This window comes from Ictalurus punctatus, chromosome 9 (assembly GCF_001660625.3).
Source record: "Ictalurus punctatus breed USDA103 chromosome 9, Coco_2.0, whole genome shotgun sequence".
NCBI lineage: Eukaryota > Metazoa > Chordata > Actinopteri > Siluriformes > Ictaluridae > Ictalurus > Ictalurus punctatus.
In genome coordinates this window covers 18,776,966-18,797,670 of record NC_030424.2, presented here as the reverse complement: position 1 = coordinate 18,797,670, position 20,705 = coordinate 18,776,966, and the positions used below count along the sequence as shown (strand labels likewise).

General features: G+C 40.5%; 2 protein-coding genes across 13 annotated transcripts in view; one reads left to right on the top strand and one right to left on the bottom strand.

Annotated features, from left to right (window-relative positions):
* The first annotated feature begins 55 nt into the window (after positions 1 to 55).
* ccdc170 (coiled-coil domain containing 170) lies at positions 56 to 6,491 on the top strand. 2 transcript variants are annotated; one of them, XM_053682909.1, is made up of 13 exons: positions 56 to 181; positions 1,182 to 1,309; positions 1,386 to 1,523; positions 2,046 to 2,178; positions 2,261 to 2,517; positions 2,613 to 2,757; positions 2,836 to 3,021; positions 3,143 to 3,460; positions 3,627 to 3,806; positions 3,945 to 4,118; positions 4,411 to 4,653; positions 5,305 to 5,520; positions 5,639 to 6,491. In XM_053682909.1, exons 4-13 carry the CDS (start codon positions 2,068 to 2,070, stop codon positions 5,900 to 5,902), a joined length of 2,094 nt encoding a protein of 697 aa, XP_053538884.1. In that variant the 5' UTR covers positions 56 to 181; positions 1,182 to 1,309; positions 1,386 to 1,523; positions 2,046 to 2,067; the 3' UTR covers positions 5,903 to 6,491. The 2 variants fall into 2 exon arrangements, with proteins under 2 accessions (XP_053538884.1, XP_053538885.1); XM_053682910.1 differs by having other exon boundaries at positions 96 to 466.
* A 143-nt stretch (positions 6,492 to 6,634) lies between these two features.
* The window catches only part of syne1b (spectrin repeat containing, nuclear envelope 1b), a 79,770-nt gene continuing 65,699 nt past the window's right edge, over positions 6,635 to 20,705 (bottom strand). For 6 of the 11 annotated variants that reach the window (XM_053682902.1, XM_017476132.3, XM_017476121.3 and 3 more), the window contains 25 exons: positions 20,472 to 20,619; positions 19,350 to 19,444; positions 19,021 to 19,255; positions 18,580 to 18,774; positions 18,282 to 18,407; positions 17,928 to 18,083; positions 16,418 to 16,576; positions 16,140 to 16,306; positions 15,795 to 15,957; positions 15,497 to 15,684; positions 15,126 to 15,276; positions 14,810 to 14,992; positions 14,087 to 14,224; positions 13,763 to 13,960; positions 13,289 to 13,613; positions 12,880 to 12,948; positions 12,078 to 12,220; positions 11,774 to 11,900; positions 11,403 to 11,614; positions 11,088 to 11,288; positions 10,833 to 10,961; positions 10,536 to 10,748; positions 9,642 to 9,734; positions 8,980 to 9,038; positions 6,635 to 7,551 (listed from right to left, as the gene is read on the bottom strand). In XM_053682902.1, coding sequence (XP_053538877.1) covers positions 7,305 to 7,551; positions 8,980 to 9,038; positions 9,642 to 9,734; positions 10,536 to 10,748; positions 10,833 to 10,961; positions 11,088 to 11,288; positions 11,403 to 11,614; positions 11,774 to 11,900; positions 12,078 to 12,220; positions 12,880 to 12,948; positions 13,289 to 13,613; positions 13,763 to 13,960; positions 14,087 to 14,224; positions 14,810 to 14,992; positions 15,126 to 15,276; positions 15,497 to 15,684; positions 15,795 to 15,957; positions 16,140 to 16,306; positions 16,418 to 16,576; positions 17,928 to 18,083; positions 18,282 to 18,407; positions 18,580 to 18,774; positions 19,021 to 19,255; positions 19,350 to 19,444; positions 20,472 to 20,619 — 4,120 coding nt within the window. In that variant the 3' untranslated portion in view covers positions 6,635 to 7,304. Of the gene's footprint in view, positions 7,552 to 8,979; positions 9,039 to 9,641; positions 9,735 to 10,535; positions 10,749 to 10,832; positions 10,962 to 11,087; positions 11,289 to 11,402; positions 11,615 to 11,773; positions 11,901 to 12,077; positions 12,221 to 12,879; positions 12,949 to 13,288; positions 13,614 to 13,762; positions 13,961 to 14,086; positions 14,225 to 14,809; positions 14,993 to 15,125; positions 15,277 to 15,496; positions 15,685 to 15,794; positions 15,958 to 16,139; positions 16,307 to 16,417; positions 16,577 to 16,660; positions 16,807 to 17,927; positions 18,084 to 18,281; positions 18,408 to 18,579; positions 18,775 to 19,020; positions 19,256 to 19,349; positions 19,445 to 20,471; positions 20,620 to 20,705 lie in introns of those variants that run through there. The other 5 variants (XM_053682908.1, XM_053682903.1, XM_053682905.1 and 2 more) reach the window with 4 other exon arrangements.

The following is a 20,705-nucleotide window of genomic DNA, read 5'->3' as shown; positions in this document are numbered from 1 at the left end:
AGTTCATAAGCCCCGCCCACTAAGAGACTGTGTCCTAAACGCAGATGTGCAGGTTTAATGCATGGGTTGCTTCTCATTTCTTAAACTGCACTTCTCCTTGCGAGGAAATGGTGCAAGAAAAGTAAACGAGGACAAATATAGAAGCCTTCTGTTGCTGAAGCGTCTCTTTAAAATTACTTGAGTGAGTTCAATAACTGATGACATTCATTGAATTCAACAACCTTACCAACAGTAATCAAAAAGATAAATTTAGCATTTTTTGGAATCAGTTATTGTAAAGGGGGGGGCGGTTAGTGGAGGATAATTTACTGGAGGCCTACGTCACGCACTACAACAAATATTACTTCCGCATAGGAAGCACCTGTGGCTGCGTCCGAAACCGCATAATTACCTACTACATAGTAGGCGAAAAGCAGTACGGCAGAAGGGAAGTATGTCCGAATTCTCAGTAGGCGAGAAATGCCCGGTGAGCTTTTACAGTATGCAACCGATGGATACTACGCGAGTCAAACAATCCCATAATGCAACGGGCATGATGTGGACGAGCTCTGGTGTTTAACAATACCCGAATAAATTGTTAACTTGTTTAAGATTTTTGTGTTTATTATGACGTCGAAGGTCACATGACAATGCTAACATGGCGGATGTAGTATGTCCGGGATTGTATTCATACTACACACACGCATACTGATTAGTACGTGCTGTTTCCATGGTAATACAGTACGCGATTTCGGACGCAGACTTGTCTCCTCTCTCCTTGATTCCTCTGAGTGCACGTTAAGAATCAGTTTTAGGAAGCACCTGTGTGTTTTTAAACCACACATTACCTCAGTATATATTAAACAAATACTAGTACTCATTTCTGATCCTGTCCAACCACGTTTTAAGTCGCAATACATTAGAAAACGTTAACACGTTATAAAAAGTTGCAAATGGACCTTTAGAAAACTTTGAGAACATTGAATGTCCTGGTCAGCACATGCTAATTCCTCAGCGGTAGTAGCAAACTTTCAATTCAACGAATCATATCGGCTAATTTATCATTATTGTACTTTTTCTGGTTGTAATCTGTCGTTACGTCGTTTTGCACTGATTGCGTATGTTTGTAAAGCGGTTGAACAACGCTTTTTTGTTGTTCTGCAGAGACACCAGTCTCATTTTCTATGATATTGTGTTGTCAGGAGCAGCAGCGCCCCTATCGGTGGACCCAAATGTTGGTGTGTTGCTTAGGGACAAAAAGCGAAACATTGCGGCATTTCTGTTCAGGACATTCACAGTCGAGAGGGGAAACGTTATTTTAACAAATCAGGTAAACCGGTTGAACAACGCCTTTTTGTTGTTCTGCAGAGACACCAGTCTCATTTTCTATGATATTGTGTTGTCAGGAGCAGCAGCGCCCCTATCGGTGGACCCAAATGTTGGTGTGTTGCTTAGGGACAAAAAGCGAAACATTGCGGCATTTCTGTTCAGGACATTCACAGTCGAGAGGGGAAAACGTGCACAGAAAAAAAGACACAAAGTTGGTAAGGATAAAAAAGCGCTTGGTTAAAGTTTTCCTGTCGTTTTATTTATATATATATATATATATATATATATATATATATATATATATATATATATATATATATATATATAACGGAAACTTGAGCTATAACGTCATAATACAGTTAATTTTGCATAACTATATTTGTTGATCCAAGGAAAAATCCAGCTGCTTCCTTTTGAAACCAACAGAAATGATTAACAACTCTTCGTTGTAGATTATATTTTCATTGTAGATTATATTTAATACACAGCATTTACAAGTTGAAGTTCAATGTAGAGATAATCCAGTGGTCCTCAACCTTGGGGTCATAGTCCCATGTGGGGGATGTGGAGTTGCCTGAGTTGTGGGGTCGCAGGGGATTTGTTTAATTTCTCTAGCCATTTTGGAGTACCTCTTCTGCCCATGTAATTGTGTCCACCTACTCAAGTCCTTAAAATGGTGTCACTGGTTAAAAAGTTAGAGAAACCCTGAGGTTTTTCTGTGCTCATAACATTAACAGATCAGCACATTTTATCGTTGCAATGGAGGATTCAGTAATGCAGCAGCACCTGCACCACTACAAACAGGCCACAGAGTCTGCTCGAGAGGAGCTCGCAGCCCTCCAGGCCAAATATCAAACTATCCACTTAAAGGTATGATATCTTAAAGCTTAAGTTAAAGGATCAAGTCTAATTTAAACATATCCTTCATGCAAACTTTGTTTTAACTCATCAGCTGGTGGATTGTCAGTCCAAGCTTTCCTCTCAGGAAACTACTTTGAAAGACCTGAGAGAGGCAAGTGACCGGCACAAAGAGACTGAGGCCAGACAGGCATCTCTCATCAATTCCCTCAGAGAACACATTCACAACACAGAACAAGAAATGATGTCTATTGCCTCCTCTAAAAACATTACAGATATGAAATTACTAGCACTTACCAAGGAGAATGAAGATTTGAAGGAAAGAGCATTACAAATGGAGATTCAGTCCAAGTGAGTTTTGGTTATTCATCTCTGTTGATAAATTCTATCTGCATTCCTTTATACACATGGAAAATGTATATAAAGTTTGAATGTTTTATTTCTAGGGAGTATCTTAAAGAATGGAACAAAACAAAGCAAGAGGCAAACGATTTGCAGAGGAAGTATGAGGACTTTTTATCCAGACTAGCCAGCAAGCTGTCTGTTGATTTGGCTGGGAATGATAAACCCATGGAGACTGTTGTCTCTTTGGTGAGTTGATGATGAGCTCTGCGTTCAACATGAAGTTTTAAATGTCTCCATGTCCCTGAAACTTATTCGCATTTTTAGGTGGAATTGTGCTGCATGGAGAGAGATAGACAGAAGACACAGATATGTGCACTAGAGGAAAGTGCGAAATCTCATGACGTGGAGAGTAAAGCCAGCAGGGAAACAATTAGAAGACTAGTGGCCGACGTGGACCATGAGCAGAAAGTCTCAGCTATCCGAGCAAGTGAGCTGAACTCTATTAGACAGGTATAGTCCTGTCCATTTATCTGGCATTTCGCAGAAATGTAACAATTAAGATGCGTATAAATGCTTTTTATTGGCATGTGCAGATCCATGTTGTTTTCCTACACTGCATTGTGTCTCTCAGGAACTTGATTGCATTCTGCTAAAGAAACAGGGCTTGGAAGTAGACAATAAGAGCCTGAGGAGCAAGCTGCAGGAAAGTGAACTTGCTCTGGTTGCTGCTAGGGACGAGTGTAGGCCTTATGAGAAGCGTTCTCAGGATCTGGAGCAAAGACTCCTTAGGAGCCAAAACGAGGCACAGGCACTACACAGTCGCATGGAGTCTTTTTTGAAAGAAGTGCAAGTTATGCTTGGAAATGAGCCTGCCATTTCTCTGCCTAAAGAAGAACATGTTCTGGAGAGACTCAGAGAAGTCTGCAGAAGAGAGAAGAGCAGCACTGAGGTGGTGTTAACACAGCAGACAAAAAACATATATATTAAATATTACAGACATAAAATATTTTATTATTTCTTATGGCTTACTGGTCTGGCTTTGGTTCCATTTTTACATAAAAACAGTTCACTATGGTATTCTATTCACATGCTAATACTGTTTGTGTATGCTACAGTCTGTTACAGAGATGGAGTCCAGACTGGCTGCACTGTTACAGGAACTTGGCAGGCAGTCAGAGCTGCGCAGAGCAGCAGAACAAAGGGAGCAGCAGCTCCAGAACAAGATGCAAACACTGGAGTCAGAGCTGTTCACCGCAGGAGTGAGCAAAGATGAGCAGAGTCATGACAAACAACAAGTGAGCGCACAACACTCTTAACACCACTCTGCATCTTTCCACTTCAGTGGTTGTATTTCTTGCCAATTTAAATCAGGGCTGTCTTCTTATACTTCAATACACTGAACTTATTTGTTAGGTTTTCTATTTTTCATGCAGTACTTGCAATTTCTGGAGCATCTTTCAGAGAAAATGAGAATTGAGCACATAACCACAGATCTGGGCTTTGACATGCGACTTGAGGCCATACTGATACGTGCAGAACAACTGACGAGACAGGAGGGAACAGCTTTAGTGGAAACCAAGAGTCTGGTTTACAATCTTCAAAAAAAGGTTTGAAAGTGTTGGTTACATCTACAAAAACATTTAACTGTAGCTGGTATAAGATTGACAGTGACTGAAGAATAATGAAGAATGTAGAATATGTGGCTTCTATACTTCTTCCTGATGCATGTCAGATATTTGTGTTTATATGCATTATACTATACCTTACAACTATATTACAGTATACTGTACAGTATACAGTATATCTTATAGAGCCATGAGACATAGGTTCCTCCACTGATTTGCCTAATTTGACACAGTCTTTATTACTGTGTTCTATTCTCGGCTGTTTTGGGTGCAGTTCAAGGAGCAGAAGCAGCGCCTAGAGAGTAAGGAACTGCACATGGATCTGCTACGTAGGAAGGTGGCCCAGCTGGATGAAGAGAAGAGGAGTCGTTCAGCTCTGGCTGTGGAGAGGGATGATGTTACACTGGCCAGCAGGAAGCTGCAGAAGAAGGTGGAGCGGCTTCAGGCTGAGCTTAATGCCATGCGGCTCTCTACCACTGACCTGAAGGCCCAGCTCTCACACACCAATGAGCTCAAGGTAGAGGGGAAGAGAGCTCTGGCTCATATGCCAAGAAGAGGCAGAGTGTCTTAATCATGTTTAAATGGAGATCAATAACTATGAATTAAAAATGTGTATATAGTAATGGACATACTGCTGTGAAATATAATTTAAGGTTGAATATGTTAAGTGCCAAGTGAATGTAAAAGACTAAATTATCCTTTGCCACATAATTTCAATCCTAACATATATAAACATAAAAAATAAAATCTTATAGTAGGGTTCCCAAGTAGGGCAACAGCATTCATTCCATTATCTAGAGATTGCAAGTTCCAATCCCATTGATGCCATGGCCATCTGTGGCCGGGAGTCCTAGAGCGCAAAACTGGCCAGGCCATTCTCCCTTGTCAATCATAATGACCCTAGCCAATCATGGGTGTCTACGAGCTCATGTATGCAGAAGAGGGTAGATAGCGCTTTCCTCCAACTGTGTTACACTGCCTTGTGACAAAGCATATGCAGCAGTTCAAAAAGATGTGGTTGGCTGGTTTCACGTGTCTCGGAAGAAGCATGTGATACACGCCACCCTCCCTGGTTGGTAGCTGTCGTATGGGAGACCTGACTGGTGGGTGGGAATTGGCCAAGACTAAGTTACAATACCTTAGGCATTGCTTTGTTTGGTGCAATAAGATCAGAGTGATGGAACAGAACAGAACCATTGAAGATCAGACTAAAAGTCTGGGAAAACTGGAGAAGAACAAAGTGAAAGTGGAGAGGAGACTTGCAACAGCAAAGACGGAGCTCCAGAATGAGGCACACAGAGCCAGGGATGAACTACAGCAAGCACAGAGACTGCTCCACAGTCAGGCCAGTGCCATGGCAGAGCTCGCTCACAGAGAGAAGAAGGTAGTGAATAGTAACTATTACTCAGAGTCTGAATGAGTCTGCATTCTGTATGAACTCAAGATGTATCCCATCTTCTTTCATTATTAAATGACCTTGCTTGCCTTTTTTTGTGTTACAGCTGATGGATTTCTGTACTGTCATCGCTCAGATGTTAGGGGTGAACATGTCAGGCTCCGTTCCCAGCTGTGAGGTTATCAAGAGGCTGGAGGTTCTTATTCATTCAGGTTATCACTTTCCCCTGGCCAACCAATGTGTAGTGCCACATCATCAGCACCACATGGCACTGACCACAGATGCCCCTTCATGCTCCATCATTACAGCAGCCTCTCCAGGGCCTGAAGTACCAGTGCAGCCTCCATTGCCCACTACAACTACAACCTGAGCAACATTGCAGCAATCATGTATAGTATTTACCACATGCTGCAGTAGGTATGATTTAAGAACACTTGTAATTAACCAGGTTAAATGTGGTGCACATTGTAAATGAATAAATTAAAATATTGTTCTGCCGATTCAATTATTTTAATAAAAGATTATTATTCTTCCATTGTGATATTTGCATACACAGCAAAATCACAGTGTTGATTTAACACCCACAGTGTTGAATTTACACGCTACAGTGTTTATATAAGTCCATGGGACTCAAATAAACACTCTGGGTGTTAATTCAACACTAGGGATTTTACTGTGTATCGTACATCAGTGGTTTCAAAGTGGGGGCCGCCAGGGGGGCCCTCAACAATTTAGTGTGCCCATCCCTCCCACTAGTATGTTTTCTCTTTCTTACTCTCAGACAACCACACAGACATGTCAAATGTAATTATTAATAAAAATGGGGGATATATTCAGAAGTGTGCATTTTTAATGTGTTTTAAAGACATCTTGCAAAAGGGGGCCCTCGGTCAAATGATAATGCCATTTGGGGGGGCCTTGCCCTGGAAAAGTTTGGGAACCCCTGTCATACATGATATAAATGACTTCTTTGTTTTATAGTTAAAAACTAACTCAGTGTTTTACTATAACCAGGCTTAACAAGGGAACTCTTAATATAGTTTCATATTTGGTTGTATGTTGTTGGATTATTACCAAAAAAAAATCCACTCATAAATCCATATTATGTGTATACTCTCTGTATTTTGAACACAAAATCCTCTTGAGTCTGAGCAAACTGTACAATGATCAATATATTATTAGTGATCCACAGAATACTGTATATTCATGACGACTTGATTATTAAAGCAAGTTAGTTATAATTATAATCAGTCTTTAACAATGACAAATCCAATAAATCAAAATATTTAAAGCAAAAAGATTACATGCCAAAAATACATATAAAAATAGTTCCCATATATAGCTCTTTAAAATGTTTTACAACTCATTTGTTATAAGGAAAGCAGTTTATATTCTTTGCATTAAATCAAATGTCAATACTTTCCATGATTAAACAAACAAAACTAAATAATAATAATATATACCTTCAGTAGTATTTCCATTTAAAATCCAGTGCTGTCCAGTCAAAATAAATTTGTGTATATATTTCTCCTTTTGTAATTTGGAAGCACTATCTGTACCACCAACAACCACCTGTCCTACAGCATATTAATTTTCAGTGCAAAGAGTTTTTTTTCCAAACATCCACACAAGACATGAGTAAACGTAGCAGCTCTATTTAGCTATACAAAGACAAAAACATGATCAGCTTCGGATGCTAATCAAGTGGTCCCAGTCAGAGTAAAATCTTTTGAGATCTCATTACTGAAATCTGTCTAATGTAAAAACTAAGCTCACATAGGAGGAGGCCCATTTGTGTAGCTGAGCATAGGATGGAAGGAGTGGGCGAAGTTGTTAGACTGGGAGCAACTGTAGTCCTCCTCAGACATAGGCACCAGACAGGCCACGGTCAGCAACAGCAGCAATAGCAGCTGCACAGGCAGCGAGACCCAAAGGACTCGTCGGAGGAAAGTTCTACACCAGGAGGGCAACTCCTCCTCCTCAGAATGGGAGGAATCGGATCCAGCGACGCTGAGAGACCTGCTCACACAAGGGACACAACAAATCAGGCAGACACATTCAAGTGCAACAGTTATTATATAGGCTGGGCTAACTGTAGAGCCTTGCTACTCCTTTGCTACATCTCCTTTGCTACTTCAGAAGTGGTCTTCTGAATAAAATGCATATATAATACTCTGTGTTTTTCAGGGATTTCCTCTGCATTTACATGTACTTGCCTGATTAAATATCATGCACCCTGAGATAGAATACATTACTGTCTTTCTATATCACAAAATAATATCATCGCATTTTCAGAAAAAGGTTTAGCTGCTCAAGCCAGACAAAGACAGGATAAGTCTGAAGAAAACGCAAGGCTTTTATTTAGCAATAAAAAGGACATTTAAAAAAAGCGTTTGTCTTTCACATTCTGTTACTGTTAGATCTATCACAATGCATGCCAAGAAGAAAGATTGCTGTCCAGCAGTTGTTCTGGGAAAGCAGCTGCAGTGCCACATGTAGGTTTCTTTTGGAAGATCAGCTTTCACTGCAAGAATTTACACCATACAGTATCAGATTAAAGCTAGCAGTATAATAAACATGTTAGAAATCCTAAATAAATCATTCTACATCTATTTGCAGATATTAAAGAAAAGGTATTTATCGAATATCAAGATTTTGAACATAGTATTCACTTTTTATGTTATACAGTTCAAAGAAAAGTGTTGACTATATAGTTTGTGTCATTTATAAATCTACATTTTGGTTGTGACTCATAATGGCACTTTGCAAGAGCAGCTTTTGAGGTGCCACTCTCCCTGAGCCTATATCCAGTTCTATACTGTAATGACTTTGCCACTCTGTAAAGCTTATAATGTCCCCAACGTGCCAAGCTATTCTCTACAAATGGAGAACTGGGAGAATCAAACCACAAATGGCAGATAGGAAGGGGGGAAATGGTGGATTAGTTATTGAGAAGATGTGAGACACAAGAAAGGGAGGAAGAGAATAAGATAGGTTGCTGCCAAGACTTTGTTCATTGCAGACACTTGCTGGCTACAAGGATGATGAAAAAAAAATGCTCAGCAGCAAGTCAATAATATTTTTCAGCCACAGTTTATAAGCAGAAAAATATAACATTGAGATGATACTGGAAGAAACTCATTAAAATGTATAGTACATTTCTCTGGTGCATGTCCTCCTGCATGTCATCTGTCTAAGACTCCTAGCCTAAGCAGTGTCTAGAAGCACAGAAGATGATGGAATCCACTGACATGAGCCTTTAGCTAAGTTCTGTGAGGCACTTAAATAAACAAAAGTCATCTGACTGGCCTGAGTGGCCTGACACTAGTCACAGGCACAGGGTTTAGTAAATGTTGAGATCAACCCAGCAGATGACAATGTCTACAATCAGGCCATGGGTTGAGTTCCATTATCTTCCAGGTGTTCTAGAAACCAGGAGACAGGTACCTGTAGTGTGGACTGCTCACAGAGGGTCCAGGCTGTGACAGACTACTTTTGCCCCGTTTCTGTTTGCAATGAACAGGGGGTAAAAGAAAGAAAGAATGTTTCAGTCCAGGCAAATAAAGATAAAGCTACTGATGAAAGAAACCCAAAGAAGACCAGGAACTCAAATGAGAGGGTGACAGGAATTTTCTGAAAGCAAAGAAACTGGTTCATCAAAAAACATCATAGCAGAAAACCCTAAACTACTGAAAGAGACATGAAATACTGGTACTTTTATGTAGAATTCAGATTTAGAATGTGTTTCATATACTGTACAGAACTACAGATTTGTGTTTTAATATTACTGAACCAGTGTTCTTTGAGCATTACTGCATGGGAGTGTAGAAGGTTCATGAATACAAAGAAATGTGTTGGAAGAACTAAACAAGAACACGGGGTTGTAAAAACAGAATCACATCTTAAATGCTGAATTGGTTTAGATGTGAAGGAAAAAGGTAGGGTCTGAATCTGGAGGGACTCTGATACTGCACAGATGTACTGAGGTGTCAAGCATGTCTAGTGGCAACGCTCTAGGGACATCAGTGACAAATAAAAATCTATTGCCTTAATGCGATAATCGCTTTCATCCTTGCATAGCCCCACAGAAAGTTAGGATGGTTTGTTACCGATCGGTGGCGACTGGGAGTGCTTCGTCCAGACACAGGACTCAAGGAACCAGATGTGTCCAGTTCATCAGCAGATGACCAAGATGACAGATCCTGACAGAAAGAAAATATATGGGGCAATGAATCAATTTATGGTGACCAATTTATACCTAAACCTTGATTAAAAAACAGCAAGAAAGGCAGCCTTTTGGAAGATGGCTGCTAGTCTGTATTAAAATTCTCATACCCAAGACCACAGCTGTATACATGGTTTACTAAGGGATAAATCCCAAATTAAAGGAATAGTTCACACAAAAATGAAGATTCTGTCATCAATTACTCACCCTCGTGTTGTTCCAAACCCATAAGACTTTCATACATCTTCGGAACACAAAGACATTTTTAATGAAACCTAGGAGATTTTTGTCCCTCCATTTACAGTCCAGTAACCAAAACTTTCAAGCTCCAAAAAGTTCTTAAAGGCATTGTAAAAGTAACTCATGTGACTCCAGTGGTTTAATCACAATTTTACGAAGCGATATGAATTATTTGTGTGCACAAAAAACCTCAAATTAAGCCTTTATTAACAAAATATCTTCACTGCCGCATAGTTCCCTGACTGTAAACAGAGGGACAGAAATCTCCCAGGTTTCGTTAAAAATGTCTTCATTTGTGTTCCGAAGATGAACGAAAGTCTTATGGGTTTGGAACGACATGAGGGTGAGTAATTGATGGCAGAATATTCATTTTTGGGTGAACTATCCCTTTAATTTGCACAGCAGCTGAGTAAACATGTAAAACAAAAATACATGTTAACTTTGAGCCGCAATTGGTAGTAATATGTGCATTACGAAAACACTGCAACATAAGGCACTGTATTATTCCAATTTTCGCTAATGTAACTGAAGTACTGACCTGCTGACTGCTGGTGATGTCCAGAGTTTTATCCAGCTCTCTGATGTCTCGTGTCACCTCTTTCAATAGCATCTTGAGCCGGTTGCCAATGACATGGACCTTCTCCTTGGCTTCCAGGCACTCACTGCCCTCTGAGTGGACTAATAGCTGCAGAGACATGTCCTGCAATGACGCCACCTTCAGCTGAGAGTCAAGCAGTTCCCGACGGATTTGCTGGTAGGACAAAGCAAAAAGAGATTCACTACTAGTTATAGATTTACATACTGGGCACTCAAATATTAATAAACCATGCAGTACCGAGAGAGTTTTATGATGTTCATGCAGAGTGTCAGTGTCTTGATTGTGGTCGATGGGGACAATCTCATTTCTCCTGCGGTCAATATTCTCTAGCCACAGCAAAAGACCATGACTCATTTCATGGAAGTCCTGTAGGACAAAGGTTTATGGTCTATTTCATTGATAGAATCAAACTCATTCAAAATAACTAAATCGCACCTACTAAACCCACATTTAATGTTAATTGTTTACTCTAATAGGAGTTGGCAGACTTGCCTGGCACTGCATTAGTGCATCTTGGAGAGAACTCCTCCATTCGTCTAGAGAGCCAGTTAGCCGCTCCCATCGGTTATTCATTTCCTTCAGTCGGCCCTGCAGCTCCTGAGAATCTTTACTGTCTGACTGTACAAACTCAGAACTGCAAAGATTTATGGACAGCACTATGGCCTTCCGCTTGTCTAGAGCCTTCTGTAGTTCCTGCAGAGTAAATTGAGACTATTACAGAAGATATTTTGGAATATATAAAAGAGAGAAAGGTGACATGGACCATGGTTTTATCGCAGCCAGTTTGGGCAGTTTGGGATGGCTGACCTTGAGCTTCTTGATGCGCAGTTCAATGGCGTGGATATCAGTGCTAGCATCTAGCCTCCGCTGCTGCTCCAACTCCTCTTCAGCCTGGTCCAGCCAGGTCCATATGCTGTTAAGGTCTGAGTTAAATTGTTGCCACTGCTGCAGATTCTGTTTCATGCGTAGCTCTTTATTAAGAGCCTGTGCCTGCAGCAGTTCCCAGCGCTCAATTACCCCTATAGGGCAGAGGCAGAAAGGAACAGTATTGCAAAAACCCCTGAGTAACAAATGTACATATATAAATATGTGTCACAGCAATCGCACTGCACAACAAACAGCTATATGTCAAATAATCTAATATTAACTGATACAGTGTGAGACTTGAGTATGAGTACCGGAGGTCTGTGATTCTGAGCTGTTGGGGTTCACAAATCCTCCCAGCTTGTGTTCTTCCTCCTTCAGCTCACAGCCGACTTTCTTCACCGTGTCAATACTGTCACGACACTCCCCAAGCAACCGCATCTGCCAAAGCCAGAGACAACTTTTCGGTCAAAGGATACAGAGTAAAGTTTACAATAGATTTTAGTAACAGAGTCACTCAGTAATGTAAATCATTTTATACTGCAATCATTTCGCTGCGACTCCATCCACTAGACTCTACTTCAGCTTCTAGAGAACCCATGTCTCTAAAGGACTTACATAGCCCATATAGGAGGCATCCAGCTCAGGGCCAGTAGGTGTGCGGCTGCGGATGATGTTCTCAGTTTGCTGGAGGCGGAAGTGGCTGGTGTCGAGGGCCTTCGCAAGCTGCCGGAAATGAGTCTCAAGTGAGGCTGTCTCCCCTGCAGATGTGCAAAGCGGTTACCATCAAAGTCCAAAAGGTATCTGAGCTTGTACTGGCACGAAAGCCGAAGCCAAACCATAGACGAAAACTACCATTGCTGTATGCCATGCTTTGTGATATACATGTCATTTACAGCTAATCTCCACCAGAAAAAAAAAAACCCATTAAAGTTGTATTGGGTTTGGACCAAAGTGTGTTTATGGGCATTGTTCATAACTCTCTACAACCAGCATTCATAAATAAACCAGCTTTCATAAATAAATTGTATATCCACATATTTACTGCTAAGTTTACACAGCTTGAATGATTCGTCCGCTATACGTTCATACACGTTTAGTTGCCGTTGTTAGGGATTGTGAATAATACCCAAGAGTTTAGGAAATACACACAGAAGAAAAAAAAACACCTTCGGCAAACACAAAAAGCATCAATCACATATTTTAATTCTACGTGCGGTAGGTTAAACTCTGAAAATTAACCCACAACAAAATAAGGAAAAGGTGGTTAGAAAGTGTTGCAGCTAATGGCAGCTGTCTGATTGGGTTTGTGAGTAGAAACTGAAAATAATCAAAGTCCCAAGCGGCAGGCTGTGAGTAAATCTCTCATACTGAGTTATGTGCCCCAGCCCGAAAGCATGGCGTGGCCTCTGTTGCCTACCAGAGATGGATCTCAGTGTTTTCTCTGTTAGTTTTGCATATGCCTCTGGGCTCTCTGGGATCACTACATCTGAAAAGAGACATATATAACGCATACAGCAGAGTTTCGACAGTGTGTCTTAAAATTTGACTATAGGGAATTACTGACAGATGGTTTCAATGATTTGACATACATAATATCAGAAATGTACCGGTATGGGTATTACTGCTCAATGTTTTAAACAGATTCAGATGTCAGATTAGGCTTGGGAAGAACACTGGGCTGTTCTATTACTACTTGGGTGTGCTAATTATGAAATCACTGCAACTGTCAGGTCAGTTTCTGTATTTTAAAAATAACACTATGCAGTTGTGATGTAGTTTAAACACTCTTGCTAAAAGGCCTTTATGATCCAGAAGTACATACTGACCGGAGAGTGCAGATGCTGAGCCCTGAAGGTATGTGCCATCCTTGCACTCCTCTCCTAGTTCTGAGGATCTGGTGACGCTCTCTAGGCCACGACTCAGATCATAGTCATGGTCCCATTCCAGGGGGATGGAGTCAACACTAGCTGGAGTGTCTCGTCCTGACCGCTCAGTCCGAAGTGGGACTGCTAGAGAGGCAGATCGGCTTGAGGAGGGCAGCGGAGAGAGTTGACTGTCACCTAAATGCTCACTCCATGGAAGGCTGGATGCATCGGCTACCTCGTCTAAGTCGAATTCTCGGTCCGAGTAGGAAATATCATCATCTGTAAACTGCAGAAACACAGGACTTACATTATGCTAAAATCTCATCCAGTGGAAACAGCTGACAGTGAAAGGACAAATTATATAAGTACAATAAATATCTACACCTGTAATTATCTTAGAAGGACTAGTTTATAAAAAATTTAAAAAGCATTTACCTGTACAGGTAGACGGATGAGTTTCTTGTAGTAGCGTTCCACGCGTCCAAAAACCTCCTGGCAGTAGCGCTGTAACTCCTCCAACTCTTCTTCAATAACTGCAGCATCCAGAGGCTCACTCTTCTCTATCAGTGCTTCCCCATGCTGCAAGATGTGCTCAATCTTGGTTGTGTTCAGCGAGATCTCATGCTGGAATGCCTGCATACATGACCAAAGATCAAAGAAAGTAAAGACAACAGAAATATAAAACAAATATATACATATACACATTTATACAGGGTAAAGCAGTAAGTAGTTCATGTTGATATCTCAATGGAGACTCACCCTGAGCTGTTTGATTTTGGCCTGGACATCGCACTCAGAGAAGTGCTCAATGTTAGTTAGTTGGAGGTCCATCTCTGTTAGCCACACCAGTATGCTGTCTCGGGCTGTCTCAAACTCCTCTCTTTGGCTAATAAAGTGCTACAAAGCAAACAGGATACAACCAAATTAAACTATTTAACCAGTTCATTGTAGCTTATAAGATTAAATTTTTAAACATTTTATATTTTGTGTGTTTTTATTACCTTTAAATTTAAGCTTAAGGTTAAGTTTGATTTTACATATTCGATGAATTCGCTATTGTTTTATTTAGACTGATGTGCTACATCGTTTATCTTTGTTTTGCAGTTTGGAACAAGCTAGATTGAACTAGTGAATTTCAGTTCAAATGTTTAACACCATTTTCAACACCATTCCCGCTGGCTAATGGATCTCACGTGATGATCTGGTATGCACAGGATATGCATGAGTTAAATAGCTCTGCAAAAGATATAGTGATCCACTCCAGAAAGGGTTTGGAGTTGGATGATCCTTCGGAGATTTGGCTTTGCTTTGGAGCCATGAAAGCTAGTGTTGATCTCAATCAGAGCTTGTTTTGATTCAGAGTATCATGCATTACAGTATATCTAGTGATTTAATATAAATCAAGACTTTTTTTTTTTTTTACATAAATCATGTCTAAAATTAAACCCTAAACTGTGAGAAAAGGTGCACAAGTGTACAGACCTTGAGCCGGCGCAGGATAGAGGACACTCTTCTCTGCAGGTTATCCCAGCGCTGGTTTCCATCATGTGCCATCTCCCGTAGACGGCAAGCTGCATCTGTGCGATTCTCTCGTGCCAACCGTCTGTATTGTTTATTAATCAGTTCAAGCTGGGTCAGGCTCTCATGCACCTGCCGCTGGAAAGTCTGGAAAGAGTAAGTAATTGGCATAGGGTAATTGTGTGACCTGATCCAATGTAGATTCCTAGAATAATGAAAGCCAAAAAAAAGAAGAAAAAAAAACATTGTAAGAATACAAGTCTCATTTCCTGACCCATACCTCAAATTTCTTCAGCTCCTCCTTGGCCACTGTGTAAAGCACACCAGAAGAGTTTGGTAAAGCAGCTGTCCTTTCAGACATTGCCAACCATTCTTCAAAATGGGAGAAGTCATCCAGAAACTTCTGCCAGAGTCGCCATGTCTCTTCAATCCTGTGAAGAGAACATCATACAAGGAAAGAAAAGGTTATCACCCTGTAACTGTAGATGAATCATTTGTTTAAATTCACCATGGACCCAATGTGGGCCCACATTAAACTCAAAATGATTAAACAATACAATTAATTATATCTTGATCTAATAATCTTACCAAACAACCTAAAACAATTTTTTGCCATTGTAAAATGAAAGTGCTCAGGGCAAGCAGTCTTACCTGAGCTTTCTCTCCATTGACATGGCACAGATGCTCCTCCATCGGCGGTCCAGGCTGCGGGTGGCCTGTTGGATAGAGTCACATTCTGTGTCTGTGGCACAAGCATCACAGTCATGAAGCAGCACCTCACACAGGTTCAACACAGAGGCCACACCTGTGCTGTGCTTCTCTATGTCTCTCTGCAGCTCCTGAAAATGCAAAGTGTATGAGCTGAAGTTATACCATGTTTTACTCAATAGGATGATGGCAAATTATGTGCACATGAAATCAGGTCTAATACGAGCATGTGTAACTATACCTGCTGTAGGTCAAGTTTTCTCTGAATCTCCTGAAAGTCACAGGTGTCGTACACAATAGGACGAGAGAGCTCTGTCTCAATGTGGGCCAGCCAGGAACGCAGGCTGCTCATGTTCTTATCCAGCTGCTGCACAGCTACCAGAGTCTCCCTCAGTTTTTTTGTCCTGGTTATGCACAATAGGATATGAGTCAGACACACGGCATACTCAACACCACTGGAACAGATTAATCCTCCTAATGCACAAGAGTTCTGTATCAGGTAGCACACATACTTTAAATAAAATCATGCTAATAATGAATGATAAGAGAGCACTGTTTTTCTGTTTTGTAGTCTGTGTGGTCTTACCTAGCACCGATGAGGTCGAGTAGGTGCTGCCAGCGATCGCTGACCTTGACGAGTTTGTGTTCAATCTCTGAGGCTTTACTCTCATGGCTAGCTCTGACTAAACGCTCTCCCATCTGCTGGAGCTGCTGCTTATCTTCCTGAGCAGCTGTTAGTTCTTCCTGATAGTCCTGAAGAGACATAGCGAGGGATAAGTCACGCAAACTATATGTGATAATGGCACATATTAGTACTCTTTACTGTACTTCCATCTACCGTACATGCGACTTCAACTGGTTTACCTTTCTGAGTTTCTCAATCATCTCTTCAATGCTGATGTCACCATTCTGGGAGACCTTGTTTTCCATATGTGTGAGCCACTCACACAGCTCTTTGTACTTCTCATTAAAGATGGCCCACTCATTCAGCTTCTCACTCACCTGCTGCCTGCGCAAAGACAACTGCACACAGAGACAAAAATAATACAGGGATTCTTATTATTATGGCATATTATTTGCATATATGTTACTGTAATATATACATACCTATACGGTTGTTGAAAATAAATAAATAAAAAAGTAGATAGCTGCAGATGAGTCAAGATGTAGTAGCAGTTTGTGTAGGAAGAGTAAAAATGTACTGAATTAAGCTCTTGCTGTGATATGAAAAGCTTGCACACATCCTGTGGTCTATAGACACACATACACCGGATGCCACTCAAGCAAACCGACAGGAAGGCCTTCTCTACTGCAAATCTTACTTTCAGTCTCAGAACAAATTACTCTGCATAACTTTTTTAAATAGATAGGGGACCTAAAATGTATTTCAAGAAATTCATTTTCCAGTGATTCCTGCCATATTATGAACAGTTTGAAACTGTCTTTAAACTTGTATTTTAAACTTATAAACTGACAAAGAGTTTCTTGATTGTGAATATACAGTACTGTGCAAAAGTCTTAGGCACATGCAAAGAAATGCAGTAGAGCAAAGACGCCTTCACAAATAATGAAATGAAATGTTTCTCTGTTTAAAAAAATACTATAAAGAGCAGTAAACAGTAATAAATGAAACAAAGGCAATATTTGGTGTGACGACTGCTTTCTTAAAAAAAAAAGTAGTTTCAGGTAGAATCTGTGCAGTTTTATAAGGAAATGAGCTGTGAATTTTAATGAGTATCTTGCAGAACCAGACACTGTTCTTCTGGAGACTTTGACTGTCGCATTGACTGACAATTGCTTCTTAATTTTGCAGCAAAACCCAGCAGCCTTCATTGTGTTTTTTGTCTGAAAAGTGTCTCTTACGTAATATGCTGTTTTCTTTACTGACATACAAACATTTTTCTGTAACATTTAATTTTATGCTGGAAAACTAATGTTTGGAAATCTAATTTTTTTTGTACTGACTTGATAATCTAGAAGTCATAAAATAAATATCTATAACAAAGTTTGTGCTAAAAAAAATAGGGTGCATAAGACTTTTGCACAGTACTGTCAATAATAGACTAAATAGACTTTAATATTAGTATTATATTATATGACTCAAGTGAGGAAGTTTAAGAAGGTTAAGAGCTTTATCAGTCTCTGCCAGTAAATAACTTTAAGTGAGCTTTCAGTATGACGTAAAACATCCAGAAATAAACAGCCTGAAGCTGAGCTCACCCATGATGCAACATCACCACCTAGTGGCAACTTAAATATTTACACAGCTTTGAAAAGTAAGGTAATATACATTTTGAATATAAATAAAATAAATTTCTGACAGCATTTTATTTGTCATATAACCTGTTGGATAATAAAAACATAAAAACAGCACCTGGTGACAGATCTCCTCCCACTGGCGCTGCAGCAGTTCAATGCGTTCCTGCAGCACACACAGGTCTTCGCTGCTAATATAGCTTGAAAGAGATTCTCTCAGCACAGTCAGATGAGCCAAGTCCTCTGTCCAACCATCAAACATACTCTCCAAGTCCTGCATTTAACAGAAGAGCTAATACTATATAAAAAAGTATATGTTTGTCTGTCAGTATTTGAAAAAAAAAAAAACGTGAGAATTTGACAGTTTGGTTTTCCTGTCAATGTCAACATTAATTACATATCAATATATTAACATTACTGTTTCATTAGCACCACCAGTCATTTCCTAGTGTGGCAGTGTTGCAAGTGGTACCTTGCAACGCATCTGTTCAGCCTGCAGCTCCTCATGATGATTTGGTAGAGGCTGAGAGAGCTGACGCTTAAAAGCCCGCAGTTTCTCCTGAGACCCTCCAATGCCTTCCTCACATCTCTGCCAATCCTGCTCCCAGACAGTTGGTTTTTTTTTAGTTAGCCAGTTTCTTTCTGCTCAAGACTTCCACAAATTGTATACCAGAAAACTACTGCATCTGGGACTCAACTAAAAAAAATCTCCCTACAGTGCAATAACACAATAATGTAACAGAGTAACACTATAATGTATTGTCCTGTACCCTGAGTAAGACAGCCAGTTCTCGTTTTTGCTCCTCCAGGCAAATGTTGGCATGTCTCCAGCGCTCCTGAATGCTGAGCAGCTCCTCATGCAGGGATGCCTCTGCCCGACTATCTGCAGAGAGCAAAAGCTGCCTCCCAGCCTCCACTGTCAGAATGTAACTGCCTTGCTGCCTTTGCAGCACCTTCTCTTTCAACTACAGCAAGAACATAAAGCAGGGAATGCCAATCAGAGCACCAATCAGTGTTATTACATTTACAGGGTGAGAAGATTCATAGTTTTTGTTTAATTTTATAGGGTCAGTTTTTGTTTTCCGCAACGTTATATACAAATAAAAGGGTTTCTAACATCCATTACATTATGATTAACTGGGAACGAAGCCCAGGACTAATTACAAGACAGTGAGAAAGCAGTGTGCCACATGAAGCGTGGTGATGGTTACCTGCACAGCATCCAGCATAGCTCGGGCTTGCTGCAGTGGTACTGTAGATTCAGGCTGCAGAGTGTCGCTATGCTGTGAGATCTCTGCCAGCCATTTGCCCAGCTTCTCTAGCATCTCTCTGTAGCGCTGCCACTGGCGAAGGAGGCTGTCTATGATGCCCCTCCGCTGCTGCGTCCGCCTCACCACCCCCTGCCACTGGTTACTTAACAGAGCCAACTTCAGCTTGAACTCATCTCTGCAAACAATATGGTTAGGATACATCATGTATCTCATGTAAAATGTGTACCTGCATATTTGCTCATTAAATCCCTTTAATCAAACATATTTACCTGTCATCCACCTGTCCATGCTCAAGCATATGCTGTCCATCACTGATGATGGAGTGAAGGATCTGCTGTCTACTGAACATCTCTGCCTGAAACAACTACATTACAAAATAAAAATAAAAGGAGTTTTAAATGTTTTTATTTAAACCTTCAAAGATAAATTACTAGAGTCACCATTACTGTGAGTGGCACTTAGCACTTTTTTCTCAAGTATGTACCTTTGTACAACAATAAGCATGGACTGGTGTCATAATATTTATGAATGTAAAAAAAAAAACATTACATGCACATATAAAATTTCTATGAATAATTACACATCTTGTTTATGTCTTTACTAGAACACCTGTACAACTGCTCATTTATGCACTTATCCAATCAGTCAATCATGTGGCAGAAGCACAATGCATGAAATCATGCAGATACTGGTCAGAAGTTACAGTTAATGCTCACATCAAACATCAGAATGGGGAAAAAATGTGACCTCTGTGACATTAACCGTGACATGGTTGTTGGTGCCAGACGAGCTGATCTGAATATTTCAGAAACTGTTGGTCTCCTTTGATTTTCACGCACAACAGTCAGAGTTTATACAGAACGATACGAAAAATAAAAAACATCCTTGTTGAGGCGAGAGATCCCAGAAGAATGACCAGACTGGTCTGAACTGACAGGAAATCTATAGTAACTCAAATAAGCACTCTTTACAACTGTGGTGAGCAGAAAAGCATCTTAGAACACACAACACATCAAACCTTTAGGTGGATGGGCTACAGCAGCAGAAGACCACATCAGGATCCAATCCTGTCAGCCAAGAACAAGAATCTGAGGCTGTCACAGGCACAGACTCACCGAAATTGGACAGCTGAAGACTGGAATAAAGACCGGGTATTTTTTTCCCTAATCTTCAACTGTCCAGTATGTGCGAGTCTGTGCCCATGATAGCCTCAGATTCTTGTTCTTGGGTGACAGCAGTGGAACCCAACATGGTTTTTTGCTGTTCTGGCCCATCCACTTCAAGATTTGATGTCTTCTTAATGCTGAGATGTTTTTCCTCAATATATACATAAATTAGGGTATGATCAGACACTGACTTAGCTGTATTCTTTAGCAATATGCACGACTTACCTCATGTGTTTTCTGTTGCTCCATTAAGCTCTGGAAGTTTCCTGAGATCTCCACAGCCAGCTTCTCCTCCGTCTGCACCAAGAACTCCATCCACGTCTCACACTTCTCCAGAAATGTCTGCTGCTGCAGCAGGGTGGCCTGCAGTTTACTGTAGAAAAAATACATATATTTAGTTAGCCAAACAATGCTAAAATACACGTCTTTCATTCTTAGGGTCATGGCAAAAAAGCATTA

Excerpts from the sequence above, each read along its gene's own strand:
- ccdc170 (XM_053682909.1), top strand. The coding sequence starts at position 2,068 with ATGGAGGATTCAGTAATGCAGCAGCACCTGCACCACTACAAACAGGCC. Across the intron at positions 2,518-2,612 it reads CAAATGGAGATTCAGTCCAA|GGAGTATCTTAAAGAATGGA; the intron begins GTGAGTTTTGGT and ends TTTTATTTCTAG. Across the intron at positions 4,119-4,410 it reads TTTACAATCTTCAAAAAAAG|TTCAAGGAGCAGAAGCAGCG; the intron begins GTTTGAAAGTGT and ends TTTTGGGTGCAG.